The following is a 13879-nucleotide window of genomic DNA, read 5'->3' as shown; positions in this document are numbered from 1 at the left end:
GAGGCCTTCAAGGCCAATATAAGACTATTTTGTTTTTTCGGCTCGACTACCATCAACCTTTCGTTGTCTCCTACCACTGACTGCGCTCGAACCGCTCTCTCATTCAAACCCCCCTTTCTCAACTGAACCCTACATTCCCTTTTCATCGGAAACAACCTCCACTTCTACAACTTCCTGATCTCAATCACAAGGAGTTGACTGTGTATCACACATCATCTTCATCTCCCTTCTTCCTTTTCTTTCGACATTTCTGTCACTCTGACTTGCCCAGCCTCAGTCGTGAATAGAAAGCAAAGATGCCAGATTCAAACTCGCAAAATCAGAGGGGAGAAAGTAGTCACAGTAGTAGTGGTGGACATCGATCTCATAAAGAACGTATAGGTAATTATGTCGTCGGCAATGAGATTGGAAGAGGTAGTTTCGCAACGGTATTCAAAGGTTATCGATCGGTATGTCCTTCTTCCCACTTCCTTGTTTGATCACTGTTACGTTCATACCGCCGACTACACATACTCGACCTCTGCAATACCACGAGAATCACAAGCTGACATCATCTTCGACCTTCGCTTCCACTTCACGCCGCCATTGTTCCTTCCTCTCACAATTCTTATACTGACCCTCTTTTCCCTTTACCCTTTCTAATGCATGTGATCGCTTTGCTCTGCCTTTCACCTTCCTTGCGCCTATCTTCACATCATTCGAAAATCCCAACATCGCGCCAATCATTCTATGTACATTCGGCGATCAAAATCGAGTAGAAGAGTAAAATACCCATTGCGATCAAAGCTGTCTCTAGGCAGAAACTGACGACAAAGCTTCTCGAGAACTTGGAAAGCGAGATAAATATATTGAAAGTTATACATCATCGGAATATAGTAGCGCTGGAAGATTGCTTTGTAAGCATGTGTTCTCTCCTGCCTGGCTAGCTTGCGGTTCGACACTAACCCGATCACCTTATGCAGAAAAATGACACGCATATCTACCTAGTCATGGAAATCTGTTCGGGATCTGATCTCTCAATCTACATCAAGAATCGCGGAAAGCTAGAAACACTGGACTTCATTCCTAGACCCGGCTCGAGTCTGGCTCACTTGGATAGGAAAGAAGACGGGAAGATATTCTGGCCTCATCCATCGACTGGTGGGCTCGATGAGAAAGTAACAAGATCATTCTTAGGTCAACTTGGTAAGTTTTACTTCACCTAAGAAAGGTGATCTGTACGCTGAAAACTGACGACTACCATAGCCCAAGCGATCAAGTTCCTCCGAGCCGAAGATCTGATGCACCGGGATATCAAACCGCAGAATCTCCTTCTTCAACCTGCTACGGAGACTGAAGTCGCAGAAGGACATCCTTACGGTATCCCAGTACTGAAGGTAGCGGACTTCGGATTTGCAAGGATTCTTCCAGCGGCTGCCATGGCAGAAACCCTATGTGGTTCTCCGTAAGTCAAATTTACATTGCGCTAATCACTATGCTTACCTATGCGACCTAGCTTGTACATGGCTCCTGAAATATTGAGATACGAAAAATACGATGCCACTGCGGATCTGTGGTCTGTAGGCGCAGTACTTTTCGAAATGTCTGTTGGTCGCCCCCCCTTCCGTGCAAATAACCATGTCGAATTGCTCAAGCGTATAGAAAGAGGAGAAGACCGTATTAAGTTTCCTGATGAGACTCCACCTTCGGAGAGGAGAGAATCAATGCCTCCTCCTATTCCTGTATCGCCTGATATCAAAGCTCTCATACGAGCTCTACTAAAACGGAAGCCAGCCGATCGAATAGGATTCGAGGAGTTCTTCTCATCGTCTGTCTGGGATTTACATTTCTCCGAAAGTACAGAGGAGGAACCAACTACCAGTCTTGAAGCGTCGACCGATAGCTCAGCTCACATGGGTTCAAGCGATCGTCGCATAAAAGATATGGTAGCTAGTGTGGAGAACTCGATAGACAGACTCGCGCCTGGTCGTCGAGCTCCTCAGCCCCTCACTGCTGATGCTGCTCTTAATCCCCAACCTGCACCAAAGCCTTCTCGCACATCTCAACTCAACGCCGTCGCTCCGCTCCAACCGATCCGACAATCTCCAGTACGTCGTTCAGAACCGAAATACTATGTGAGCGACGATCGCCCCGCTGTTGATGAGGTACCAGCCGTCTCAGCACCTGCATCATCTTCGCGTGCCAATCCTAGGCCTATTGTCACTGCTGCTCAGAGGCGTGTCTCCACTCGGGAAAGGGATCAAGGCAGTCTGGAAGAAGCTGTTCCACTCACACCACCATATAACGGCCATTCGACCACTATCCCTCGAACGACTGCAAGAGGTCTTGGTGAAGGTTCCCCCTTGGCAGCAACGCCACCGATAACGATGCGACATGACGCGAAAGAGGAAAGTGCTTTAGACAGTAGCGAATCAGTAGTCGGCACAGATTACGTCGTAGTAGAGAAACAGAATGTCGAAATTAACGCATTAGCTGATGGTGAGTAGCTCAGATCGGCATAAAAGGCTGCAGTGTGCTAATGCATCCGACGTCTACAGAACTTGATCAAGCTTCCAAAAAACCTACAACCCTGATACGGCGACGAAGTTCTCGAGCTAGTGTGGTCACCCGTCCGGTTTCGGCATTCAAACCAATCAGTCCTAGTCCAAAGCCCCAAGATAACGCGATGGTACCGATATCATATTCACCCCCTTTCGCTTTAGGCACAACTCCTCCATTTTCAATCCCACCCGGAGCTCGACAGAGCTCCAGCCCAAATCTCACTCGACCACCTTCAGTACCCCAAGCTATGAATGTATTTCCACCTTCAAATCAACCATCATACGGACAAGATGCTGCAGTGCGATTTGGAGTGTCACCATCATCTCTCCAAAGTGGTGCTTTGGCTAGAGCTATAACCAATACCGCTTTGAGAATGATCGGTAACTCTGCAAATACGGCGGCCACAGCGATAGCTAGAGCTACCATCAAACGAAGACCGACCATCCTCAGAACCAGTGATATCGATCCTGCAGAAGATGAGTTACTCCGCTCCGTGGAGGACGTCGCCAGAAAAGCATTTGTCCTTTTCGAGCTTGCAGATGAGCGACTATTAGCACAAGCTCAGATAGCCTCAACAGCCAGAAACGCTCCTACGCCGACTCCTCCAAGCCTGAGCGGAACCACTCCCCCTTTCAGCTCTCAAGCTTCAAACCGAAGGAAATCCTCCTCGGGTTCGATGAATTCCGAGGTTTGGATTTTGAGACAACAGGAAGCTGCCGCAAATGACGCAGTTGTTCTATATGTGAAAGCTTTGTCTTTCGTCGTCCAAGCAATGGATAAAGTCAAAAGATACTGGAAGGATAGGGATGAACACGAAGCTAGTCCTGAGTTGAATGAGAGTAAGTACTTCGTTCCCTTGAAGATCACGGATCGCTCGTCTTTGTTGAGGAAGAGAATCTGACTGGATCAACTTGTAGTGGGTCAGTGGCTCCGATCAAGATTCAACGAGATCTTTGAAAAGATTGAATGGGCTAAAGCTAGGTCAGGAGACACCATGCTCTTCCCAGATTGGCTTGTTCACGACAAAGCTAGAGATACAGTGAGCACTCTTGGTGTTAGTGCATCATCGAGAAGCTGACACATGGCCTGCTTACAGTCTCGCCAAGCTGCAGTTGCTGAACTTCAAGGTGACCTCCTCACCGCTGAACAAGGATATGAGACATCTCTTTGGCTTTTACAGGTCCTCCTTGACGAAGGTGTATATGAGAATGGAAGGATAAGAGATGACGATAAGGTCACCTATGAGAAACGTGAGTACTACTTGTCATTTGCGTGAGGATTCTGGCTAATGACGCACTTTATATGTAGTACTGGTTCCCATTAGAACGAGGCTCGATGCTTTAAGAAAGAAGCTGGCTGATTCCAGTGCTGCCGATATGCGATGAAAATCAAAGTTGGCACCTCCATCATAAAATACGGAACATGGAACTTCTGGTTAGACTTCAATCTACATAGTTGCTCAAAGCCTTATGTCGACATCTGGGTAGTCATCTTGAAGCACCGATAATGCCCGGTTTCGCCGCCCACTGTCCCGCGGGTCCGATCACTGCATTTCTACTGGAATTATTAAACCTTTTGTTTTCCCTTGTTTTGACACTTTAAGATCGATCCCGTGAATCGCACGTCTGGTCACTAAACCCTCGAGTGCCGTTCCGGTACATCTCTGTGGACGATTTACGCTTCATTTGCACGTACCCACCTATGACATGTTTCTGGCTATACCATTCCATTCCCCTCTCACACCATCTGCGCACACTCACACGAGCTTTCATTTTTCATCCTATGTTACACTTCAATATCAATGATTTCCCCTTAAAACACCATAGAATATATCATTCCTGTAACTAAATTTTCCAGCCTTCAACTTCGCTATCTCAGTATCTGTTGTCATATATCTCTCCGTTCCACACTTTCTTCTTCAATCACCACTCGTCATGGCAAAGTAACAAAACCGATTCGTGCATTAAATCAGGTTTATTCTTATTTCGTTGTATTCTTGTTACTTCTAGGTAACTTTTCGGGTCTAGATGTTGATGGCTATAGAATAGTCGTATCGTAGTAGTCCGATAGTCAGTCTTCATTATATATATGATCTGGTTCTATGAATTATGTTGATGCTTCTCAATTATATTCCGTTGACTTCTGCTTATGACTGCCGGCAACATGCTAAATGCAGTGGGCCAACCTTCAAAATTAGTGAAATCATGGCTGCATGAGTTTATATTTGTTCATATCCTATTACTAGTATACATGCGTTGTCCAACTTTACGTGGTGATGACAACTGAATCCAATGAACGAGTGCATGAACGAATGAATATGATAAAATCCCGCGCTTAAATTCGAGGTCTGTTTCCTCATCTAACCTTACTGTAACCTGATTTCAAACTCCAACGGAGTGCCCAAACCACCTTTTTCTGCTAGTTGTATAGCTTGAGAATCTGTTGCAGGATCTGAATGAGTACTCTCAGAGCCGAAATTCTTGGTATCAGAGAAAGACCGATTAAGTCCTGGTCTAGGTATGACCAATCCTCCATCGGACTGTATAACAGAAAGATTGATGGATCAGCAATGATTCACTCGAGGCCGACAATTGACAAGAATGTGGCGTGAATTGAAGCTCTCTCTTCCGCCGCCCTCCGCCCTCTTCTCCCCTCTTCTCTTGCCTTGGCCCCCAATCCCGTTCCCGCTTTTGCCACGATAATCAAGACACTTACACAGATATAAGTCTCTGTTTCAATGGTTATACCGCCACTTTGTTGCATTTTCTCCAATGTCCTAGAACCTGAACTTCCACTACCATATGATCCAGATCCGCCCTACGGAGCAAAAGAACGCATCAGTAATCAAATCGTGACATTGGATATTGTATGTGATTTTAGTCTAATTGAGATTTTATCTTCGAGATAGACATACCGAGGCATATACGTAACTTGTTTTATTTTCATTATTTCGAAGATCTTCACGACTGTTCAATATTGCTAGACAACCTATAAGGTATACTTTAGGATGGATGATGCTACATGCCCAATGAGTGAAAGTAATAATTTTAGCATCTTGCTCTCGCACTTTTTGAGAATCGGACAAAATTAGAGCGGCAAACTTACGCGATGAATTGAACTATACTAGACATTGAACTTGCAGCGAAATTCAAGAAGAAAGTAAGTGCCCTATAGCACAAATAAAGTATATCAAAAATCAATAATAAATCTCAGGCAATCGTCTTCACTACTGAGTGGTTAAGATTCTTGATACTTACACGATGGTAGGAGGTACTTGAGCTTCCAATGATATTCTCATCAATTTCTTCACTAGTTTATTCGTATGTTCTAATCCGGATCTCGAATGATATAGACCATACATGATTGAAGAAGTGATGATCAAATCGGCACTGATACAAGCTCCGGGCTGAATTCATTTTCCACACAGATATCAACACACGTCACATCGGACCAAGTGCTTCATGAACAACGGATAGGAAGACTTACCCAAAGGTAGAAGAAGACATTTGCAGTCTATGAATTTGATAAGTCAGCTCATAATCAGCATTACGAGACTGGATTTTTTCAGGAACATTACGCTCGAGGTGTACTACTCACAGTATCAAACTGATCCATCGTTTTAGTTCTTGTTACAAAAGCATATCCGACAGATCCAGTAACCGATAAACAAAGACAAAGTCCAATAGAAAATAAGATGACATGATTTCGTCTATTGATTCTCCATGCTCTCTCAGCGTAGAATGCCTTATCATGCGGGATATGTCATCAGTTGACCAGCTCAAGATACGAAAACTTGTGAGAAGCAAAGAAAATCTAGATACTCACTTGTACACTGATTTTAGTTAGAGGATCTATAACACCGTACCATGCGATCCAATCACATTTCATGAATTGTGAATAATTCCCATATTCATACGAGAACATATGTAAAGTAGTTGCCCAAGTACTGCAAAAACAAACGACGAAAACAATCAGATTGGCTTCGTGGCAAAATAAAATAAATACAAACGATTGACTGTAAAACTTACAAGATGGTTCCTATGACACCTCCAATAGAAGCAAGGTACTGGAATGACTCGGTGTAAGTTAGAATGGCACAAAAATGACTTTGGTATTCAGAGAGCTTAGCTCACAACTAAGAATCGGATATGGCCTGCTTCTGTTTTGGAATGGTTCCACCATCTTGTGAATTGACAGATGGCCACTCCCATCAGGAGGGAGTCTACACCCATACTAAGAGTTTACATCAGTTGTTGTCCTCTTGGGTTTTCTCCTGGAAACCCTCGTCAACTTACCCGAGTAGAAGAGGTGAAAGATGGGAACCGAGATTTCCCATCACTTGATCTTTCGCCTGCGATTCCGTTGATGACATCTTGCGAATGTACTTTACAGTTCCGTTCGAACGGAAATGACACGATGCTCAATTGGAGACGATATTCTTCAAGAGGAGATTGCTATAATCTGTTTTCTTTGCCTGTAGATCACTGAGAGAAGAGACCAGCTCTACGCTCGATATCGCTCAGACGTGTGACGTCGTTTCTGGGCTGCTTATGATTGCTGTGAATACTCTAATACTCTGAAGAGCTGAGACGAATGAATGTATAGATTAGGGTGGAGGTATTTTCAGATCAAGATGAATTGAATGAATAGCTAGGTTATAAATGGCGTATACAATACACGAGTATATGGGGGTGTTGACTTGGTGATTTGTTTCAAAGCTCACCACTCAATCAGATATATATATACATTGGATCATCAAGTCTCAAAGTCAACACGGTGACAACCTTTTCGTATAGTCTTCTGAACCTACCATTGTGGAGCGGAAAAAGGCGAAATCTCTGAAATGAAGACGAAGCTCTAGCCGTGGAAAAAGAGCGTAGACTTGGGTTTCACTTTCCCCCTCCCCCCTCCAGGACCTGTTCCTCTCCTTCATTTTTACGCTGTGCCTATGCCAGTCAATTCACCTTGAGGTTAGTATCTGGCCTCTTCCTTTCCGAGTGAGCAATGATACTCAGGCACCGTAACTTTGTTTTTCGTTTAAGGAACTTTTAATTTTACGGAAATTAGTCATGGGAATCAAGAAGCTTTGTTGCCATTTTTTCACAATTTGCATACTTTGGCGAATGAAGGACTTTGGCTGTTTCTGATGGGAGGGCTTGATTTTAGTCTGCAAGTGAAGCGAAGTGGTAGACTAAATTTATCTTGGACTCTTTTTTTTCACCAACAAGGTAAGGTGACGAATCAGGAATCAAAAAGATCCTAACTACGGGAAATATCTGTACTCTAAAGCTTAAATCTTTTACGGCAATCTCACTCAATTTTAAGGTTACTTTTCGCCGTGTCTAACGCCACTGAATCTGACATTTGTCTTTTGTTAAAACGATTTATGAAAGAAACTCTTCTTCTCCTTCTCATCTCCATTCAATTCGATTGTGGTGGACATGTATGTATGGTACAAGGTGGAGAAACAGGTTTCAAGGATATACATTCAAGTCAGATAGAAGACGGGCGAACCCACAAGCCACATGATCGATCAATTGCGATGGGAAAAGCATACCAAGCTCGTATTTTTTTACCCGTATGCAAAGAGAATGCACAGCCCTTTTACCCTTTCGGCATTCCGCTTTGCTTTACTTTGGGTTGACTTAAATTCAGTAGCCTTTTCTAGGAGGATCTGAGCTTGACTTCTCGAAAAAAGGGACTCTGTGCGGAGATAGGTATGCAATATGTGAAAGGGGAAAGAGAAAGAGAAAGAAGAGGTTAATTTCGGTCCTTATCTTGTACCTTTTGTACGGTTACTGACCTCATTTTGAAAGCATTCGCATCACTATCCCCACTAATCATTGCACGGATCGGAGACCTACTGAAGTTATGAAAAGGGATAGACATATACTTCGGGAACTCGAGTATGCATCCCACAATTCCGAGATCTCATCTAATACGCGTAAACGGGTTTTATCATTGTCCTTGGCGGAATAATCGTTTACCAGATTTTTACGATACTTTGTGAAGGTCCAAAAAGATAAGCTTTGCATTGAAAGTTCGGGGGTCTTATCGTAATGGAATTCTAGGATGATAGGTACGAAGTATAGCTTGAAGGTTACAGTTTCAAGGAAATAGGGGTTGAAAACTTCGGGTGATCGATGCGATCTGGCAAGTCAAGAAAGTGATCAATCGCTACTGCCCTTGTGTGAGATGATGGACAGATGATACTGTTCAAGCTGCGCGATTCAATGCAGCGATACGACTTCCGTCATGTGGGTCATGAAATAGTAATATCAGGTCATCGTTATCATCATGACTCCCACTTATTGTACAAATGCTCTTGAACTATGCTAAGATATCCGTTCTAAAGACCCATTTATCGCCTTGTTCTACCTCTTTGCCTTCATGTTTCAAACAACCACCACCACTCATCCCATGCCAATGTAAAAGTAATCTACCTGCTTTGGGTTCTACGGTTACTTTCTCTCCTTCCGCATTATCGGCCTTCTTAGTAATTGCATTTGGTTTATTCTTCTTTTTATTGGCAGATCCCGTATCATGAGTTGATAAATGAAAAGTTGTTCCCCCACCTGTGCAATCTGATAAATAGATCAATATAGTCCAGCAACTTAATCGTTTAGAAGTAGGATCTAGAGTCGGTGAATCATAGTGACATCTGAAGTATGTTTGCCGAGGATAATGGTATATCCTTATGTTGGGTGATAATGCAGGTGAAGAAGATTTATACAAGGGTGATAATAGTGGAATGTAAGGTAATAACATTCGTAGGACGATAGAAGCTATATCGGGAGAATTGATGGATCCGCGACCTGCACTCAAGAGAAAATGATCAGTTTATAAGGATATATCAAATCGTGTTGTCCTGGATCCGAGAAGGAGTCTGATTAATTTGTGACTGTACAAACTCACGAGCAGTCCTTTCAGCTTCTCCTTTTCCAGGTGGTTTAGGCTCTTCCATCACTACTCCCTCTATCCAGGTCCTGATCGCTTTTATCTCAGTTGCACTCAAAAAATCATCTACGGTGTATATCTGGGATGGCAATATTGCGTTCAAAGTTAGATTGGATTTCGGCTTCAGATTGGGAAAAGGTGGAGGAGCCATTATAGCAACAAGGCAGGAAGGTTTATTGAGGAGATATGGATGAGATCACCGCCAACCATACCAAGTGACGGATCAAGCGTGATTGAATAGTGCAGATCGGTCAGGCCTTAGAGCGATTGAAATGATATGCATGACAACAATGTTCCAAACCTTGAGAGATGAGTTGACATATTCACGTTTCAACGTTCATCTGTGCTGGTGAGCAACGCACCAAAAACTGACGGAAGCAAATCTCATTATTGTTTGATTGACATCATCAGAATGAAAACAATTTGTGACAAAGTATGAATCTTTTCTTTGAACAAAACATCTCTAAATTGACCCATCCTACCCACCTCAAGCTCATCAGCCATGTCATCATCGGGTATCGTATCGAAGAAGCTGAAGTTCAAGGGAGAGAAAAGTAAGAAAAAGAAGAGATCGCATCACCATTCTTCTGGAGGAGGAGGGGAAGTTGAAGATGATATGGCTGCTTTAGCAGCTGCTGATCCAAGAGGTGCGTTCTTCACTCCTTCCATCTCTGCTCCTCAATTGGTTCCGGTAGTGAGGGACTGCTAGCTAACAAAAGGGCTGTTGTCAATCGATTAGGCTGGGTTTATCCTGAAAGTCCAATGGAGATAAATGGTCCTGCATTCATCCTACTTCCTTCACAACCCTTAACTTGTCTAGCTGTGAGTGCAAATCCGCTATTGATCCCCCCCTCCCCCCTTTCTCCCCCTCGCCCCCCTTCCCCCCCTCCCCCTATGATCTCCTTCTCGCCTTCCCCAGCCTCCTCCCACTCCTTCGATTTCCCCATCTTGTTTCCCATCTTCTGTATTTTGATATCCCCTTCGTCCGCTCCTTCTGTTCCGCTCTGCTATCTTCCCTCAAGCAACAGCGGGCACATTGTTAGCGGCTGAAGGATTGCAATGGATTGTGCTGATGCAAAGTACTTGGAACCAGTGGGACGCTCAAAGACAGCGAGTCTACGCTGCTCCTGTCGATATACCCCAAGCTCCAGAAGGAATGAACGATCTAAGTGAAGCTGAAATACTACAGACTATAGAGCCTAGCGACATCAATCATGTATGGGTAATATCGAGATTATCAGGAAGCGAAGATGTTATAAGTTTAAGGACCAGCACGTAAGTTCTACTCTCCCTCCCGGTTGGATGCGAGAACGAGTGGACTCTCAAATGGATGAGGATGATTGATTGACATATATGGAATATATAGAGGTACTTTCCTGACTGCAACACCATCAGGGACGTTGACAGCAACAACGCCTTCCAGAGGTCCATTAGAAGCTTTTATCCCCATATCTAATTCCTCTCCCTCCGCTTCGTCATCATCATTGTCATCTGCATTTCCAGGATGGTCAATACAAACTCAACATAACTCGAAATATATCTCAGCGTCTGAACCAACAGGTTTAACGATTGGAAAACTAAAAGCCGAATTACGTGCAGATGTAGATACAGCAGGAGAGAATGAATTGGTTAGAATAAAATGTCAAAGGGAATTCGTATATAAAGCTAGACTGGCATTACAACAAGAAAAAGATGGTGTTTCATCGTCTTCATCAAAGAAAAGATTCTTGGAAGGTGGTCCAAATGAAGGTAGTATAGAAGATGAATTAGCACGAAAGTGAGTAGCATCTCTCTCTATCAGATAGAAATCAAACCTTTCCAGGATTGTTCTGTTTGTGAGGCTTTCCTTCAGGTTGTAACTGATCATATTGGCATTCTAATTCTCAGTCGTGAATCTCAAACTTGGGGTGGAGGTAGAACGATCGTTTCTGAAAAAGATCGAAGAGAACTGAAGAAAGCTAGGAAAGAAGGTAAATTAGGAGAAGCAATGTTAGATCGAAGAGCAGCTTTGAAAAGGTATGTGTCTTCGACTTCCTATCTTCAAGCTCGCCTGTCGAGCTCCATGCGCTGATTCGGAATGATGTATGATAGTGATCGATATGCAAAGTAATCCGTAATTGTTATTGGATATGTATGCATGTTGCTTTACTCTCATGTGATGGACATGCCTGGCTCTTTTCGTCTTGAAGGAGAGCTGAATTTAATCTGTCGTCCCCAGAACCAGAACGATGGGTACTGCATTGACGCAGAGTGTCTGTTTGATTGCCTACTTACAAGGATGGATTGGTTGCTTATCTTCGTCAATCCGACAGCGGTTTCAAGTCACTCGTAAAGACGTTCAGTATTCGTCGACTGAAACGTGCACAATCACAATATGCAGTAGATACACTGAACTTGCAACGAAGCCCAAAGGAAAATGTGGTGGCTCCTCACGAGCCATCTGGGATTGTGACGTCACTGGCCTGTGTCGAAGAGTGCATCTATAGTAGCAAAGGCGCCCAACGAGGTCCGGGGCAGGCTGAGTCAACCGATATCCGTCGACAAAGCGAGAGCACTTTTACACTATCGGCGTGTTGGAGATGCTTATAGGCATTTGTGAAGCGTGGAGCAAACATCTCTTCGACATCAAGCCCCTACTCCGGAAGTGCTTATCGTGAACGGGACACCCAACAAGTAGGACAAACGCTAATCCACCCCGGGCCAATATTAGGTGGATCGCTATCACTTTGTTCTCCGGGATGATCTTGCTCCATGCTGCATGAAGATCTACATCCCATCTCTCCGGTCAAACTGATGAATCGGATTTATTCGGAAACGCCCCCACTCACGGGCCAAGTGGGTTTCTCTCCGATTCCTTCCGATTTAGGCTGTACACTGTACGGGGAGTTTTGAAATAATCCGGGGAAAAGAGCACCGACATTTTGATTGATCGGTATTCGGTACGAGCGGGCCGGGAGTGGTCATAAATCAATAATAGGGCCAAAAAAGCTGGAGCCGCAATGTACCTTTTTATGCTATCATTTCCCCCATCTTCCTCATGGGTTGGAACTCTCACTAAACAAACAAGTTAATCTGTCGATCACCTATTTAACTCAAGTACCACGATTTCCTTATCTTAGTAAGTTTTGTTAATGATCATCTTCGGCACAATTGGTTATAATCCGGTAACGGACCGAACTATTTCTTCTTTCTTTCTTTCTATTTCGTAGTATCTCCGGAGGTGGAGTTTGGGAGTAAGTAGGTGTTGGACTTTCTGTTCTTGATGTGGTAAGAACCGGTCTCTCCCTCTCTCTCGGAAATGGAGTCGAGAAACAAATGAATGGTTTTGTATCAGGTGATGAATACGTTTCATTCGGTCCGTCTTTTCCGCCATTAATTATAGTTAGTTATATGATGATTCCGTCAATTCACGGTAATTGTCATTTGCATCCTTCATGATGGAATGTTGATGTCTGTTCGTTGGGGATCAAAGCAATGTCAATACGTGATGCAAATCAACACTCGTGCATTCTCTGTTAGTTTGACTCTATGTGTATTGCATCCATAACATCCATCGCATCATCACAGTCATTGTATATGACAACCGATCACCATACTGCATCATCATCATCATTCATAATCCTATTTCATAACCGGCGGTATAGGACAATCGAGTCAAAGCGATTATTTTGTGGGGTAAAAAAGGTCTAGAACATCAAAATTCATAATTCATATGGGAAAAACGCCATTCGCACCCACAGAAAATACAAGAAAAAACGCCATTCGGTTTTCCTTTTTTTCTTTTGGCTGGAAACCTTTCTCGCCCTCCCTCCCTCTCTCTCTCTCTCTCTCGGTCTCTCCCATATGTATAGCTGTACATAGCTTTACACAGTCAGTTAGTACACAGCAGTATTCAAGTAGAAAAGCGTTTTCCCGTTTCCTATCCGACAAAACCGATCAAGCGGGTAAAATATCCTCACCATATTACCAAATTTTGACATAATCCGTCATATCACGGTACTCAAATTAGAATATACAGTTTGAACGAAATTACTGCGTACGAGTAGTAGTAGTAGTAGTAGTATTACTCGGATATACTCCTTTTTCACCCTACTCTTTACCAAATTACAAGACTTCCAACCAACAACCGCACCGTAGAAGAAAAATAAAAAAAAACTTTTACTTTATTTCCCACCAAATTCGCGTTGATGCTTATTGTCTGATTTTCATCATTCATTACTGCATCCCCCATCCACTATTCTAGATACTTTTGGATGTGGTTTGGTTCAAGGACATTTAGCTGTTTACTCGGTCTGCTTTGTCTTGTATCGAAGTGAACGAAAAGAAAAAAGGAATAATACATCAGAAGAAAGTGAAAGATCAAAAAAACCGGGCCGGATAT

General features: G+C 43.5%; 4 protein-coding genes across 4 annotated transcripts; 2 read left to right on the top strand and 2 right to left on the bottom strand.

The window, feature by feature from the left end:
• Positions 1-296: 296 nt before the first annotated feature.
• IL334_006809 (serine/threonine-protein kinase ATG1) lies at positions 297-3926 on the top strand (the record flags this gene model as incomplete). Its single annotated transcript, XM_062938506.1, has 9 exons — positions 297-449; positions 759-896; positions 963-1185; positions 1246-1444; positions 1496-2478; positions 2538-3380; positions 3459-3580; positions 3638-3791; positions 3850-3926. The coding sequence occupies 9 exons, from the start codon at positions 297-299 to the stop codon at positions 3924-3926; spliced, it is 2892 nt and encodes a 963-aa protein (XP_062794557.1).
• Positions 3927-4906: 980 nt separating this feature from the next.
• On the bottom strand, positions 4907-6913 carry IL334_006808 (uncharacterized protein; the record flags this gene model as incomplete). Its single annotated transcript, XM_062938505.1, has 11 exons — positions 4907-5080; positions 5257-5358; positions 5456-5558; positions 5647-5709; positions 5799-5947; positions 6028-6054; positions 6139-6285; positions 6367-6487; positions 6570-6607; positions 6675-6774; positions 6837-6913. The coding sequence occupies 11 exons, from the start codon at positions 6911-6913 to the stop codon at positions 4907-4909; spliced, it is 1101 nt and encodes a 366-aa protein (XP_062794556.1).
• A 1958-nt stretch (positions 6914-8871) lies between these two features.
• IL334_006807 (uncharacterized protein) lies at positions 8872-9649 on the bottom strand (the record flags this gene model as incomplete). Its single annotated transcript, XM_062938504.1, has 2 exons — positions 8872-9356; positions 9457-9649. The coding sequence occupies 2 exons, from the start codon at positions 9647-9649 to the stop codon at positions 8872-8874; spliced, it is 678 nt and encodes a 225-aa protein (XP_062794555.1).
• Positions 9650-10000: 351 nt separating this feature from the next.
• Positions 10001-11608, top strand: IL334_006806 (uncharacterized protein; the record flags this gene model as incomplete). Its single annotated transcript, XM_062938503.1, has 6 exons — positions 10001-10145; positions 10238-10320; positions 10592-10773; positions 10865-11275; positions 11386-11514; positions 11590-11608. The coding sequence occupies 6 exons, from the start codon at positions 10001-10003 to the stop codon at positions 11606-11608; spliced, it is 969 nt and encodes a 322-aa protein (XP_062794554.1).
• Between the last annotated feature and the right edge of the window lie 2271 nt (positions 11609-13879).

The sequence above is a fragment of the Kwoniella shivajii genome, chromosome 9 (genome assembly GCF_035658355.1).
Source record: "Kwoniella shivajii chromosome 9, complete sequence".
Lineage (NCBI taxonomy): Eukaryota > Fungi > Basidiomycota > Tremellomycetes > Tremellales > Cryptococcaceae > Kwoniella > Kwoniella shivajii.
This window is presented reverse-complemented; position numbering and strand designations above follow the sequence as displayed.